This window comes from Nicotiana tomentosiformis, chromosome 9 (assembly GCF_000390325.3).
Source record: "Nicotiana tomentosiformis chromosome 9, ASM39032v3, whole genome shotgun sequence".
Lineage (NCBI taxonomy): Eukaryota > Viridiplantae > Streptophyta > Magnoliopsida > Solanales > Solanaceae > Nicotiana > Nicotiana tomentosiformis.
The window spans coordinates 75,766,495-75,781,764 of NC_090820.1; the positions used below are offsets into that span (position 1 = coordinate 75,766,495).

The 15,270-nt window shown below is 39.9% G+C and overlaps 1 protein-coding gene across 1 annotated transcript; it reads left to right on the plus strand.

Annotated features, from left to right (window-relative positions):
• Positions 1–435: 435 nt before the first annotated feature.
• On the plus strand, positions 436–14,580 carry LOC104086094 (V-type proton ATPase subunit G-like). Its single transcript, XM_009590261.3, has 4 exons — positions 436–592; positions 1,713–1,814; positions 2,092–2,192; positions 14,079–14,580. Exons 2-4 carry the CDS (start codon positions 1,727–1,729, stop codon positions 14,220–14,222), a joined length of 333 nt encoding a protein of 110 aa, XP_009588556.1. The 5' UTR covers positions 436–592; positions 1,713–1,726; the 3' UTR covers positions 14,223–14,580.
• The last annotated feature ends 690 nt before the right edge of the window (positions 14,581–15,270 follow it).

Genomic DNA, 15,270 nt, shown 5'->3' on the forward strand with positions numbered 1-15,270 from the left:
AATTGTTGTAGCAAACAAAGTTTGTAACGTTGAATTTATTTAGTTTTTCGTACTTTATTAAATGAAGATCTAATTTTTTTCAATTGCTAATACTTGCATACTTTGTCAAAAACGATGTTCATTATATATATATACACATACGCACATAGAGGCACAAAATATTTTTAAGGCCTCTTAATAAGGTTTTGCTTTAGGCCTCTTATTCTATTGAGTTGCCTCTGAGCTAGGCTCGGCTCTATGTTGTAACGAGCTCAGTTGAGCTCGGCTTAGCTGGTCTTGGCTCAGGCTTGTTTGACTCAATGCCCATGCCTGGAGGGGGTGAGCAGTTATCCTAAACTATAATATGTAAATTGAAATATAAACCCGATAATTCACAGATTGGTTGTTGACCGAGTGCATTCATATGTTGCAACAACCATCCTATTAACCAGGACAGAGGATTAGTAAGAACCCTATAGTTATGGGGTACTTAATGAAAATCATACCCAAGTTTTGTCACCCAATTAGTCCTTCTCCTCTTATCCTAATCCAATATTTCCTGTTCAAAAGGGAAACTCTCCTCAGCTCCAAACCATAGCACAAATTGTTTCAGGTACATATTTCAATTTTTTTAATCGAGAAACAGACTACTATTTCATATATAAACAATTAATTGCTTTAATATGTTTAATTACTAAAAACACGCATATTTTTCACAAAATGTTTTATGGAAGGGAATTGTGCTCGTCGGAAATTGTTTCCAACAAATTTTGTCAGAAATCTCAGACTTCCGATGGCGTTCTGGCAAGAACGTCAACGGGAAGAAGATTTCTAGTAATGTTCAGCTATATTGGCATCAAAGTAGGCATCCAGTTTTTCAGTGAATCTTTCATGTATATATAGTTCAATTTCTTCCTTCTCTTATGCATTTGATTGACCTCGATTATGGGCATATATGATTAAGGTAGCTCTACTTGCATTTACCTCCTTCATCTGACTCATTTATCGTGTTTATAGGTAAAGTCTAACTGCAGAAGATTTTAAAGTTTGTACAATTTCACGTACAGTTACAAGACGATTAACATTTTCAGATCTTTTTCCTTGGAGGTATTAATTGCAAAAAGAAATAATGAGGAAAAGAGAATTAGGAAATTGTTTCTGTTTGATGTGTTGACTTATTCCCTTGGCAAAACTGAGTTCCCATTTTTTATCTGCTGGACATTATAATATATAACCTAAAAAATACGAAAATGAATAAGAACAAAATTTGGTACTCCCCTACTCCGTATATTAGGAAAAACACCAAAAGAATGTCTTATGCAAGCCCTAAAACCGAGTTTTACAGCAATCTACGGGCTTGTCTTTTCAAAAATTCAGTGAACAACTTGATGACCTTAAAAGATCGTTCAGAAGGTCATAGCAGATATAGTGCGAACTTATTAAATTTTGCACTATCATCGTTGCTTGTTCACCTAGCTTTTATCACTTTCTATTAAAAACTTACTCTTATTTCAAACAATTTAAGTCATATATACCGACAAATAAATATATTTACATAATAAGTGTAATTTAAACTTATACTAGCAGTATGTTTTCACGTAACCAGTTAATACTTTTCATGTAAAGTTACCTGCAATTATCTTATAAAATGATTCAATAGTTGAAATATAATTTACCCGTTAGTGCATAGAACACCAATTCTTCTGTTTCTATTGTTGCCTTGTTGTATTTAGATTAAGTAGCTGACATGGATTCAATGAGAGGACAAGGAGGCATTCAAATGCTACTAACTGCTGAACAGGAAGCCCAACAAATTGTTTCTGCTGCTAGAAATGGTAAATTTTCAATGTATTATGATTTGGAAAACTTCTTCTTCTCCATGAAATTTGTAAGTATTCTCATCAGAAGCAGATCTAAGATTTTTGAACATTATAGGTTTGAGCTTGAAATTTTACCAGAACTTATTATATTTACTGAGTTTAAATTCTATTATTTAACTTATTTTGTTTTTTAACACTTATCCAACATCTGAACATAAACTAATGTGTCCGGATGAACCTGTAAGTCCTTAGCTACATTTTCCCTGATTCTTATACTTTTGAAATTTGACAGTTAAAATGACAAGGTTGCGCCAAGCAAAAGAAGAAGCTGAGATGGAAGTGGCGAATTATCGTTCGCATTTGGAAGCTGAGTACAAAAAGACATTATCTGAGGTTTTTCTCTTCGAAATTGTCTTTTCTCCTAGATTCAATAAGCTCATTTAGTTCGAAATTGGTTATCTAAATCATAATGAATACAAAATAGTAATAGAAACTCTATATTATTATATGGTTAAACGAAAGCAATACTGATTCGAGTTTATACAAGAAGGTTTATATAGTAGGAGCATAATGTTTGTGGATATATGTCACGACCCAAAACTCGACAGGTCGTGATGGCGCCTATCATGATACCAGGCAAATTGATAACTCACATGTCCCAACATTTTTAAAAAGCAAAACATGCTAGAAACATGTTTAAATCAATGGAAATCTCATAAAACAGATGAAACATCGCAACTAAATACAGAAAATTATCAAAACTTAAGTGTCATCGAGTACAAGAACATTTATATAATGACATAGTCTGGTATACTATTTAGAAAGCACAATATAATAAATAAAAGGCCAAATACATAGATAACCCCTAAACTTGTCCCAGTTTCCGCTTAGACACCTTATCTAAAGGCTTTACGTATTGAACACTTGAACATAGCTGAAAGTGTGCCAATTAAACACATTCGGCACAAATGGCAGAGCGCGTGCGCCACACATTCTCGATGAGCGTGAATATGCTCTGCATTAATACTGATATGACCAAATGACACGTGTCAACATACAAAAAAGGGAAAAATATTTTATGGTATTAATTAATAGATTCTTAAAAGATTATCTCATCCTTCCGAGCGTCTCTGCAACAACATTTTATAGATGCATCGTAAGCAAATTGATATACACCATCCAAAAGGGCCCGTTAGTAGTTTGCAGGAGTGATACTTACTGAAAGCCTCTCTTCTTTTTTATTTAAATTATATATTTCTTAATTTCATGATTGAAGTTTAAACTTCACGAGTAAGGTTCCCAGAAAACTTAAACCATAAGAAGTTCATTAAAAAATACTCAAAAATATTGTAAACGGCTCTGGGTTTCTTCTTTTGCTTTAATCCGTGCAAAGTGCATTCACCAGGGACTTGTAGGATAACTTTTTCATCATCTTTTGGTAGCCAGTGAGCATTTATTACTTAATAGATGGATAGGACAGATTGAGAAATGTTTCGACAATTTCAAAATCAAATTTCTGGGATACAAAATTGATTTTGGGAACTGCTCAGAAAATCAGCTCAAACAAATGGTACAATTTGATTTTTGGAAACCAATTATGAGGACTTTATTTCGATTGGGACAACTGAAGTCACAATAATACTTTGGTCCATGAAAATATGGTTTGTCACCGGAAATAGTGGAGGGCATATGGTGGTGGCTGTGGTGGTAGTGATGAAGAAGATGGATGGAGATGGTGGTGGTTGTCGCAGTGGTAAAATGAAGAAGACAAACTGAAACGATGAAGGATGGCGGTGAATTGTAGTGGTGCCGGGGTGGGGGCGGGGGGAGGTGGACGATAGGCAAGAAAAATATTAGTACTAGTTATTCTTTTAAAGTTACTTTCCAGTGATTTAATAATTGGCTGTAAAATACCACAGATAAAAGAATCAATTAAAAAAGATCCATGGGCGTGTGAGAACCACGCCCTTTACATTGTGGGAGATTGTCAATTCTGTGTTTAATTGAAACACTTTCAACTATGTTCAAAGTGTTCAATAGGTAAAGCCTTTAGACAAGGTGTCTAAGTGGAAAATTAGGACAAGTTTAGTGTGCCATCTATGTATTTGGTCTAAATAAAATTGAAAAAATGGGGGAAGAGAGTCAAGGTCTGTGGACGCCCAAGCATCTACCTCGATGATCTCCAAACAGGTAAAAATTCCACGATCAACAATCATCGTGCCTGAAAATGCTTGGATCTGCATGTGAGGTACATGGTGTAGTGTGAGTACAACCAACTCAATAAGTATCGCAAATAAACAAGGCAAGGTAAAAAAAGTTTAAATTATTTAGGATACTAGTTGATTCAATGTGATTCTGTCCCTTTAGACCAACACATTATAATATGTAAAGCTAACTCATAAGGCTTTGTGAGAAGAATATCCATGTGTGCATGTGCACTATTTCTCAAATACCCTGCTCAAACAGTATTATGACATGTAGAGGGAAGTAACAAGTAAATCAGATAAATGATCAAGGAAAATATAAGTTACACACACTGCACGGACAACTCACGTGATGCACGGACAACTCACGTGCTCACAATAGAATCTGCACGGACAGTTCACGTGCGACATAAAAAACTTACGTGTCAATAATATCAATATATGGATCCGCACTGACAACTCACGTGCTGCACGAACAACTCACGTGCCAAAAATATCAATACATGGATCCGCACGAACAACTCACGTGTTGCACGGACAATTCACGTGCCAATAATATCAATATATGAATCCGTACGGACAGCTCACGTGCCAATAACATAATCCGCCCGACATAGCTGCAGGCCCAGTCCAGAAATATCATATAGAAGCAATAAAGCAAGTATACAGGTATATGATGAATGAAATAGATTCTCATGTCTCTGGACTAGTGTAAATAACATGCTAAAGTGTAGACATGTGCAAAGTGTGCTATTGTAGCCCAAACCGAAAATTTCATCAATGAAAAGCATTTATCAAGTTCATTAAGGCATTAAACCTCTAAGTAGTCTCATCACGACTCAATTAGATCGCATAAAGTGTTACAACATGATATATATCAAAGCTTGAATCTTAATAATCATTTCTGGGCTTATAAGAGCCCGAGCACAACCTAAACATGAATATACAATCCCGGTGCCCGCACATGGGATCATCCCCACGCATGTGCGCACCCAAAAGCACGTGGCTATCACAACAATTCAATCAACTGGTGCCTCAACCGAGTTTAAATACGATACTTGCCTCAAGTAAATTAAATCACTCTGCTAGCGAGCCATTGCCTCGTGAATCGGCCTCTGAACGCCTCGAATCTAGCCATAAATAATTTGATACAATCAACATGGGCTAAAGGATCAATTCTATAAGAAAATACTAAATTCTTAACCAAAGGCCAAAAAGTCGACTCAAAAGCTGACCCCCGGGCCAACGTCTCAGAATCCAATAAAAGTTACAAAATCCGAAATCTCATTCAACCACGAGTCTAATCATACCAAATTTATCAAAATTCGGCACTAAATCGTCACTCAAATCCCCAAATTAAACTCTCCAAATCGCTGGCCTCAAGCTCCCAAATTCCACCTAAAAAACACACAAACTAGGTGGTATATTCAATGGGAAAATATAATTATTGAATAAATATAACCACAAGTGAGTTACCTCAAGAATCCCTTCGAAATCCCTCTCAAAAATCTCCTTAATCAGAGTTTGCAAAGTCAAGAAATGATAAAACCCTCGGAACCCAACGTTTATATTCTCTTCAGGCGTTCTCGCACCCGGGACAACTTACCCGCACCTGTGGCTTCGGGGAAGCGGCAACTCTGCCGCTTCTATAGTAATTCACTAGGGACATACCTTCGCACCTGCGGAAACATTCTCCGCTTCTGCGCACACGCAGGTGCAACTTACTTCCGCTCCTGCGATTCCCCCTCGCTTCTGCGCTCAATTTCATCGCATCTGCGACCGCGCAGGTGCGGTCAAACCTTCGCACCTTCGACCATTGCACTACCTTCTCCTAGCCGCATCTGTGCTTCCCAACTCGCACCTGCGATCAAAGTTCTGCATGTACGATTGCACCATAAGACTCCCAACTTTAGCAACCCTTTAACTCCAAACCTCAATCTGTTAACCACCCGAACTCCACTCGAGGCCCCCGGGACCTCGACCAAATATACCAACAAGTCCTAAAATATGATACGAACTTAGTCGAGCCTTCAAATCATATCAAACAATGCTAAAATCACGAGTCGCGCATCGATTCAAGCCTAATGAACTTTTGAACTTCTAACTTTTACATTCGATGTCTAAACCTATCAAATCACGTCCGATTGACCATAAATTTTGCACACAAGTCAAAAATGATACAACGGACATAATCCAACTCTCGGAATCCCAATCTGATCCCGGTAACCACAAAGTTAACTCTCGGTCAAACTTCTAAATTTTTCAACTTTCGTCATTTCAAGTCTAATTCCACTACGGACCTCCAAATCACAATCCGGATACACTCCTAAGTCCAAAATCACCCAACGGAGCTAATGAAACCTTAAAACTCCATTCCGGATCCATTTACACACAACTTAACATCTGGTCAACTATTTCAACTTAAGCTTCCAGCCTTGAGACTAAGTGTCTCAACTTATTCCGAAACATCTCCGGACCCGAACCAACTATGCCGGTAAGTCACAAAACAATAATTAAGCAGGGAATGAGTAGTAAATGGGGGAACGGGGCTACAACTCTCAAAATGATCGGCCAGGTTGTTACATTCTCCCCCCTCTTAAACAAACGTTCATCCTCGAACGGGTCTAAAAATGTAATTGGAGTCTGAAATAGGCGTGGATATCTGCTCCGCATCTCCCCCTCGGTCTCCCAAGTAGTCTCCTCAATTCGCTGACCTCTCCACTGAACTTTCACTGAAGCTATGTGCTTTGACCTCAACTTTAGAACCTGCCGATCCAAAATTATCACTGGCTCCATATCATAAGTCAAATCACCATCCAACTAAACTGTGCTGAAATCCAAAAGATGAGATGGATCGTTAACATACTTCTAGAGCATAGAAATATGAAATACTGGATGCACACTCAACAGACTAGGCGGCAAGGCAAACTTTTAGGCCACCTCTCTAATTTTTTAAAGCACCTCAAACGACCCAATATACCGAGGGCTTAATTTGCCCTTCTTCCCGAACCTCATAACACCCTCCATGGGAAAAACCTTGAGTAGTACCTTCTCCCCAACCATGTAGGAAACATCACGAACCTTCCTATCGGCATAATTGTTCTGTCTAGACTGTGCAGTGCGAAGTTGATCCAGAATCAATTTAACCTTGTCTAAAGCATCCTGAACCAAGTCAGTACCCAATAGCCTAGCCTCATCCGTCTCAAACCATCCCATCGGAGATCGACATCGTCTCCCATACAAAGCCTTATATAGAGCCATCTGAATGCTTGATTGGTAGCTGTTGTTGTTGACAAACTCTACGAGCTGCAGAAACTGATCCCATGAACCCCCAAAATTCATGACACAAACACGTAGCATATACTTCAATATCTAAATAGTGCGCTTGGACTACCCATCTGTCTGAGGGTGAAATGATGTACTCAACTAAACCTGTGTGCCCAGCTCTCACTGCACGGCATGACCCGATCTGAAATGATGGACACTTGCACACCCTGAAGGAGAACAATCTTGTGGATGTAAATCTCAGCCAACCGCTCTAAAGAATAAGTAGTCCCAAATGGAATGAAGTGTGTGGACTTGGACAACCGATCCACAATCACCCAAATGTGAGCAAACTTCCTCGAAGTGCGTGGGAGTCTAACTACAAAATCCATAGTGATACACTCTCATTTCCACTCTAGAATCTTAAGCCTCTGAAGTAATCCGCCCGGTCTCTGATGCTTATAGTTCACTTGCTGACAGTTAAGGCACCGAGGTACAAACCTCATTATATCCTTCTTCATCCTCCTCCACCAACAGTGCTGCCTCAAGTCATGGTACATATTCGCGACACCCGGATAAATGAAATACCGCGAACTGTGGGCCTCCTCAAGAATCAACTCACGTAGTCCATCTACATTAGGCACACAAATCCGACCCTGCATCCTCAACACCCTATCATCCTCAATAGTAACCTCTTTGGCATCACCTTGCTGAACTGTGTCCTTAAGGACAAGCAAATGGGGATCATCATACTGGCGCTCTCTGATGCGATCATATAAGGAAGACCGAGAAACCACACAAGCTAGAACCCGGCTGGTCTACAAAACATCTAATCTCACGAAATGATTGGCCAAGGTCTAAATATCAACTGCAAGTGATATCTCATCAACACTAATGAATGCAAGGTTACCCATAATCACCGCCTTTCTACTCAAGGTATCGGCTACCACATTGGCCTTCCCGGGATGATACATAATTGTGATATCATAGTCTTTCAGCAGCTACAACCATCTCCGCTGTCTCAAATTTAGATCATTTTGTTTGAACAAGTGCTGGAGACTCCGGTGATCTGTAAATACCTCACAAGACACACCGTAGATATAATGCCTCAAAATCTTTAATGCATGAACGATGGCAGCCAACTCCAAATCATGGACAAGGCAGTTCTTCTCATGAGGCTTCAACTGGCACGAAGCATAAGCAATCACTCTACCCTCCTGCATCAAGACACACCTGATACCGATCCGAGAAGCATCACAATGCACTGTATAAGAGCCAAAAGCTGAAGGCAAAACTAGAACTGGAGTTGTGGTCAATTCAATCTTGACTTTCTGAAAGCTCTCCTCACACTCATCCGACCACATGAATGGGGAACCCTTTTGAGTCAATTTAGTTAAAGGCGCTGCAATATACGAGAAACCCTCCACGAAGCACCGATAATAAGCGGTCAAGCCGAGAAAGCTCTGAATTGCAGTAGTTGAGGACGGTCTGGCCAACTCTGAACCGCCTATATCTTCTTTGGATCCACATTATTCCCCTCATAGTACATCACGTGCCCCAAGAATGCCACTGAACTAAGCCAAAACTCATATTTGGAGAACTTGGCATAAAGCTTCTCCTCCCTCAGTCGCTGTAGTACAATCCTCAAATGTTGGGCATGCTCCTCCTGGCTACGTGAGTACACCAGGATATCATTAATGAATACTATGACAAACAAGTCAAGGTAAGGTTAAAATACACCGTTCATCAGATGCATGAATGCCGCTGGGCATTGGTCAACTCATAAGACATCACAAGGAACTCATAGTGACCATAACGGTTCCTGAAAGCCGTCTTTAGAATATCTGAGTCCCGAATCTTCAACTGGTGATACCCAGACCTCAAATCAATCTTAGAGAACACCCTCGCTCCCTGAAGCTGGTCGAAAAGATCATCAATACGCGGCAAATGATACTTGTTCTTGATTGTAACTTTGTTCAACTGCCTATAGTCGATAGATATTCGCATAGTACAATCCTTTTTCTTCATAAATAGAACCGGTGCACCCCAAAGGGACACACTAGGACTAATAAACCCCTTATCAAGAAGTTCTTGAAGCTGCTCTTTCAATTCCTTCAACTCTGCAGGTGCCATACGATACAGAGGAATAGAAATAGGATGAGTGTCCGACACCAAGTCAATGCCAAAGTCAATGTCGATGTCGAGTGGCATACCCGGCAGGTCTGTAGGAAACACATCCGTAAAATCTCGCACCACCGGAACAGAATCAATAGTAGGGGTATCAACACCAACATCCCTCACAAAGTCCATATATGACAAACATCCCTTCCCAACCATCCGTTGGGCCTTCAAATATGAAATCACTCTGCTAGGAACATAATCTAGAGAACCTCTACATTCGATTCTTGGCAATCTCGGCATCACCAATGTAACGGTCTTAGAGTGACAATCCAGAATAGCATGACATGGAGACAACCAATCCATATCCAAGATCACGTCGAAATCGACCATACATAAGAAATCAACTCTGGTCTCCAATCCCCCAATAGTCACCAGACATGACCAATATACACGATCCACAATAATAGTATCGCCCACCAGTGTAGAAACATGAACAGATGAAACTAAGGACTTACAGGGCATATCAAGATAATGATAAAAATATGATGATACATACGAATAAGTGGAACCAAGGTCAAATAATACAGAAGCATCATTGTGTCATACTGAGACAATAACTGTGATCTCCTAACGCAGCTGCTCGAACTGTTTGCGCAGCTTCTCCCTACGGGTCTGTGGCACAAACTTCTCCAAGAAGAGAACGAAGAACTCATGCCATGAAAGTGGTGCTGCACCGACTGGCCTGCACCTCTCATAGGCCTCCCACCATCTGAAGGTAGCCCCAGTAAACTGAAAAGTAGTAAATGAGACCCCACTGGTCTCCAGAATACTTGCCGTACAAAGAATCCGCTAGCACCTATCCAAGAAGTCCTGGGCATACTATAACTCATCCCCATTGAATGATGGAGGCTGGAGTCTCCCAAATCTCTCGAGTCTATTCTGCTCATCATCATTCATAACGGGACTCACCTGGGCCTGAGAAACTGTAACCGGCTGGGCTGGTAGTACTCCCGATGTCTGAAGTCCCTGCATCACCTGCTCTGGAGTATAGGTGGTGGGAGTCTGAGTACCTCCCCTGGCCTGAGAAGTGGTTGGCGCGATCTGAACTGAAGCTGCCTGAGCAAGGCTAGTGTACACAATCAATATCTGAGCCAAAGTCTCCTGAAGACCTAGAATCACAATGGGCACAACTGGTGCCTGAGTTGGCCCTACTGGCTCAAATACATCTGGTACTTGCTCCTGAGCTGGAGCAACTGGTGGATCTGCAGGTGTTGCTCTAGCTACTGTACGAGCTGCACCTCGGCCCATACCGCGGCCTCGACCTCTCGTGGCCCTAGCTAATGGTATTGGTAGCCGACCGTCCGGTCCGGTAGCACGTGTCCTCACCATCTGGGAGATAATAGAATAACAGGAGTTCAGTTCTCGGAAGCAACAAATTCGAACGACAAGAATACAAGAATATGAAGTTTTCCTAAGGGTTTGGCAGCCTCTCGAAGATTAGTACAGATGTCTCTGTACTGATCCGTAAGACTCTACTAAACCTGCTAATGACTCATGAGACCTATGTAACCTAGGCTCTGATACCAACTTGTCACGACCCAAAACTCGATACGTCGTGATGGCACCTATCATAATACTAGGCAAGCCGACAACTCACATATCCCAACATTTTTAAAAAGCAAAACATGCTAGAAATAGGTTTAAATCAATGAAAATCTCATAAAAATAGATGAAACGTCGCAACTAAATACAGGAAACCCCAAAACCTGGGTGTCACCGAGTACATGAGCATCTATCTAATGACATAGTCTGGTACACTATCTAGAAAGTAGAACATGATAACTAAAACTGAAAGATAGTGGAGGAGAGTCAAGGTCTGCGGATGCCCAAGCGGCTACCTCGATGATCTTCGAATAGGTAAATACTCCATGATCAACAACCACCGTGATCGAAAAGGTCTGGATCTGCACACGAGGTGCAGGGTGTAATGTGAGTACAACCAACTCAATAAGTATTGCAAATAAATAAGGTAATGTAAGAGAAGCTTAAATTATTTAAGATACTAGTTGATTCAGTGTGATTCTGTCCCTTTAGACCAACACAATATATCATTTAAAGCTAACTCATAAGGCTTCGTGAGAAGAATATCCGTGTGTGTATGTGCACTATTTCTCAAATACCTTGCTCAAACAGTATTATGGCATGTAGAGGGAAGTAACAAGCAAATCAGATAAATGATCAAGGAAAATATAAGTTCTACACACTGCACGGAGAACTCACGTGCTGCACGGAGAACTCACGTGCTCATAATAGAATTTGCACGGACAACTCACGTGCGACACGGAAAACTAACGTGTCAATATATGGATCCGCACGGATAACTCACGTGTTGCACGTACAACTCACGTGCCAATAATATAAATACATGGATCCGCACGAATAACTCACGTCCAATAATATCAATACATGGATCCGCACGGATAGCTCACATGCCAATAACATAATCCGCACGCCCAGTCCAGAAATATCATACAGAAACAATAAAGCAAGTATACAGGTATATGATGAATAAAATAAATTCTCATGTCCCTGTACTGGTGTAAATAACATGCCAAAGTGGAGGCATATGCAAAGTCTGCTATCATAGCCCAAACAGGCAATTTCATCAATAAAAAGCATTTATCAAGTTCGTTCAGGGATTAAACCTCTAAGTAGTCTCGTCATTGCTCAATTAGATCACATAATCTATTACAACATGTTAGATATCAAAGCTTGAAGCTTAGCAGTCATTTCTGGGCTTATAAGAGCCCGAGCACAACCAAACATGAATATACTGTCCCGGTACCCGCACATGGGATCATACCCACGCATGTGCACACCTAAAAGCACGTGGCTATCACATCAATTCAGGCAACTAGTGTCTCAACCGAGTTTAAATACGATACTTACCTCAAGCAAATCAAATCACTCCGATAGCAAGCCCTTGCCTCGCCAATCGGCCTCCGAATGCCTCGAATCTAGACATAAACAATTTGATACAATGAACACGGGCTAAAGGAATCAATTCCATAAGATTATACTAAATTCTTAATCAAAAGCCAAAAAGTCAACTCAAAAGCTTGCCCCCGGGCCCATATTTTAGAATCTAATAAAAGTTACAAAATCTAGAAGTTCATTCAACCATGATTCTAACCATACCAAATTTACTAAAATCCGACCCCGAATCGTCACTCAAATCCCCAAATTAAACTCTCCAAATCCCTACCCTCAAACTCCCAAATTCCACCTCAAAAACACACAAATTAGGTGCGAAATTCAATAGGAAAATATAATTATTGAATAAATATAACCACAAGTGAATTACCTCAAGAATCCCTTCGAAATCCCTCTCAAAAATTGCCATAATCCGAGTTTGCAAAGTCAAGAAATGATAAAAACCTCGGAACCCAACGTTTATATTCTGTCCAAGCTTTCTCGCACCTGCGTTAACTTACCCGCACCTGCGGATTTGCGGAAGCAACAACTCTCCCGCTTTTGTGGTTATTCACTGGCAACCGACCCTCGCACATGCGGAAACATTCTCCACTTCTGCGCACCCGCAAGTGTAACTTACTTCCGATCCTGCGCTTCCCCCTCGCTTCTGCGCTCAACCTCATCGCATCTGTGACCGCGCATGTGCGGTCAAACCTTCGCAGGTGCGGTCAAACCTTCGCACCTGCGACCACTGCACTCCCTTCTCCTGTCTACATCTGCGCTTCACAGCTCGCACCTCCGATCAAAACTCCGCAGATGCGATTGCACAAGAAGACTCCCAGCTTCAGCAACCCTTTAACTCCAAACCTTGATTCGTTAACCACCTGAACTCCACTTGAGTCCCCCTGGACCTCGACCAAATATACCAATAAGTCCTAAAACACGATACGAACTTAGTCGAGCTTTCAAATCGCATCAAACAATGCTAAAAATACGAATCACGTATAGATTCAAGCCTAATAAACGTTTGAACTTCTAACTTCTACATTCGATGCCGAAACCTATCAAATCACGTCCGATTGACCTCACATTTTGCACACAAGTCATAAATGACACATCGGACCTACTCCAACTTTCGGAATCCCAATCTGAGCATGATAACCACTAAGTTAACTCTCGGTCAAATTTTTAAATTTTTCAAGTTTCGCCATTTCAAGCCTAATTCCACTACGGACCTCCAAATCAGAAGCTGGACACATTCTTAAGTCCAAAATCACCCAACGGAGCTAACAGAGCCATCAAAATTCCATTCTGAAGCCATTTATACATAACTCAACATCCGGTCAACCATTTCAACTTAAGCTTACAACCTTGAGACTAAATGTCTCAACTTATTCCGAAACATCTCCGGACCCGAACCAACTACCCCGGCAAGTCACATAACAACAATTAAGCAGGAATGAGCAGTAAATGAGGGAACGAGGCTACATCTCTCAAAACGACCGGTCGGGTCGTTACAATATACTCCTACTTAACGTTACTTTTAAGTATGATTATATCTAAGAATAAGTGAAAAACAAAACTTCAATTTATTTGGATTTGTTTAATCCATAATGGATTCAATCAAGTTAAGTGAGATAAGCAAAAAAAAAATTCCTTTTTAGTTTTAGTAAGGAAATATTAGTATTTGATTATTTTTCTTGTGATTAATATGCAGACCAGCGGAAGCTCAGACTCGACCGAAAAGAGGCTTGAGATAGAAACTGAGGAAAAAATTCAACGTCTGAAGAAAGCAGCCTCTGAAGTATCTCCTGATGTTATTGCCATGCTCATGAAGCACATTACAACTATTAAAACTTGATTTGTGAAGCTACTAATCAAACCTTCGTTTAGAAAGCGCGGAAGGCAAATGAAAAAGAAGGAAAACCGGACAAAAAATTTCTTTTTGCGAAATATACTTTCCCTCAATTAAGGCCAATGAAATTCTCTCTTCAAGGGGTATTTTTATTCCACGTCCAAAAAAGAGGCCATGAGAAAATTTATTTCAGTCATTTTCTTTTCATTTCCCATTACTAACTCTTTCGTTTCTGATATTCCGAATAAAGAGTATAGCTTAGATATTACAAAATTTTCATGGGAACTTCTAGTCATGTTACTGAAAACATATTATTTTCCTCTTGTTTTTTTATTCTTTGTTTGGGATAATTGTTTCTTTTCAATCTGACGGTTGACTGCTTCTAGAGATCCAAAGAACATAAGCAGTACCAAAAGAGACCAAGAGGGGTGCTTTTATCGTATGTGCTTATCAAAATAATGAATTTGTCATAGTTTTAGTATTGCAATGTAGTTTATTGAGATTCCAAGTCGAGTTAGCTAGGTATATCACATATGTTTTTAAGAAAATCTTTTGTATATACAATAGCTTAATAGGCTCCAATATGAGTCAGTATTTGAATTTTCTTTCACAAAAGAATTGGTAAAACTTAACTATGTAACATAAGTGTTACAGTCAATATTTGTATAATGCTATCAAATGTGACTGTTAATCGTTAGGCTGATCCATTAGAAACAATATTCTGATAAAAACCAGAAAAATTGGACCCGTCGTCACATAGTACTGACACTGAAGATAGGTAATGTTTAACTATAGGCAGTAGACTAGTAATATGTTTGTTTACCCGTAAAATGGTATAGTTGAATTTATACGTAGTTTCTAAACAAGTGAATTAATTTGATCCTGAAATAATAGGAGAATTGAATAAATATGCAATACTAAGCCTTGAGATGAAAATAAAATAGCAGAGACAGTAGTTCCGGGAGCAAGGCTTTCGGGTACAACACTAGTGAAATCAAAAGGCAAGAAGTTAAAATTGTATAAAGCCTGAAAGCTTTATACAATTTTAACTTCT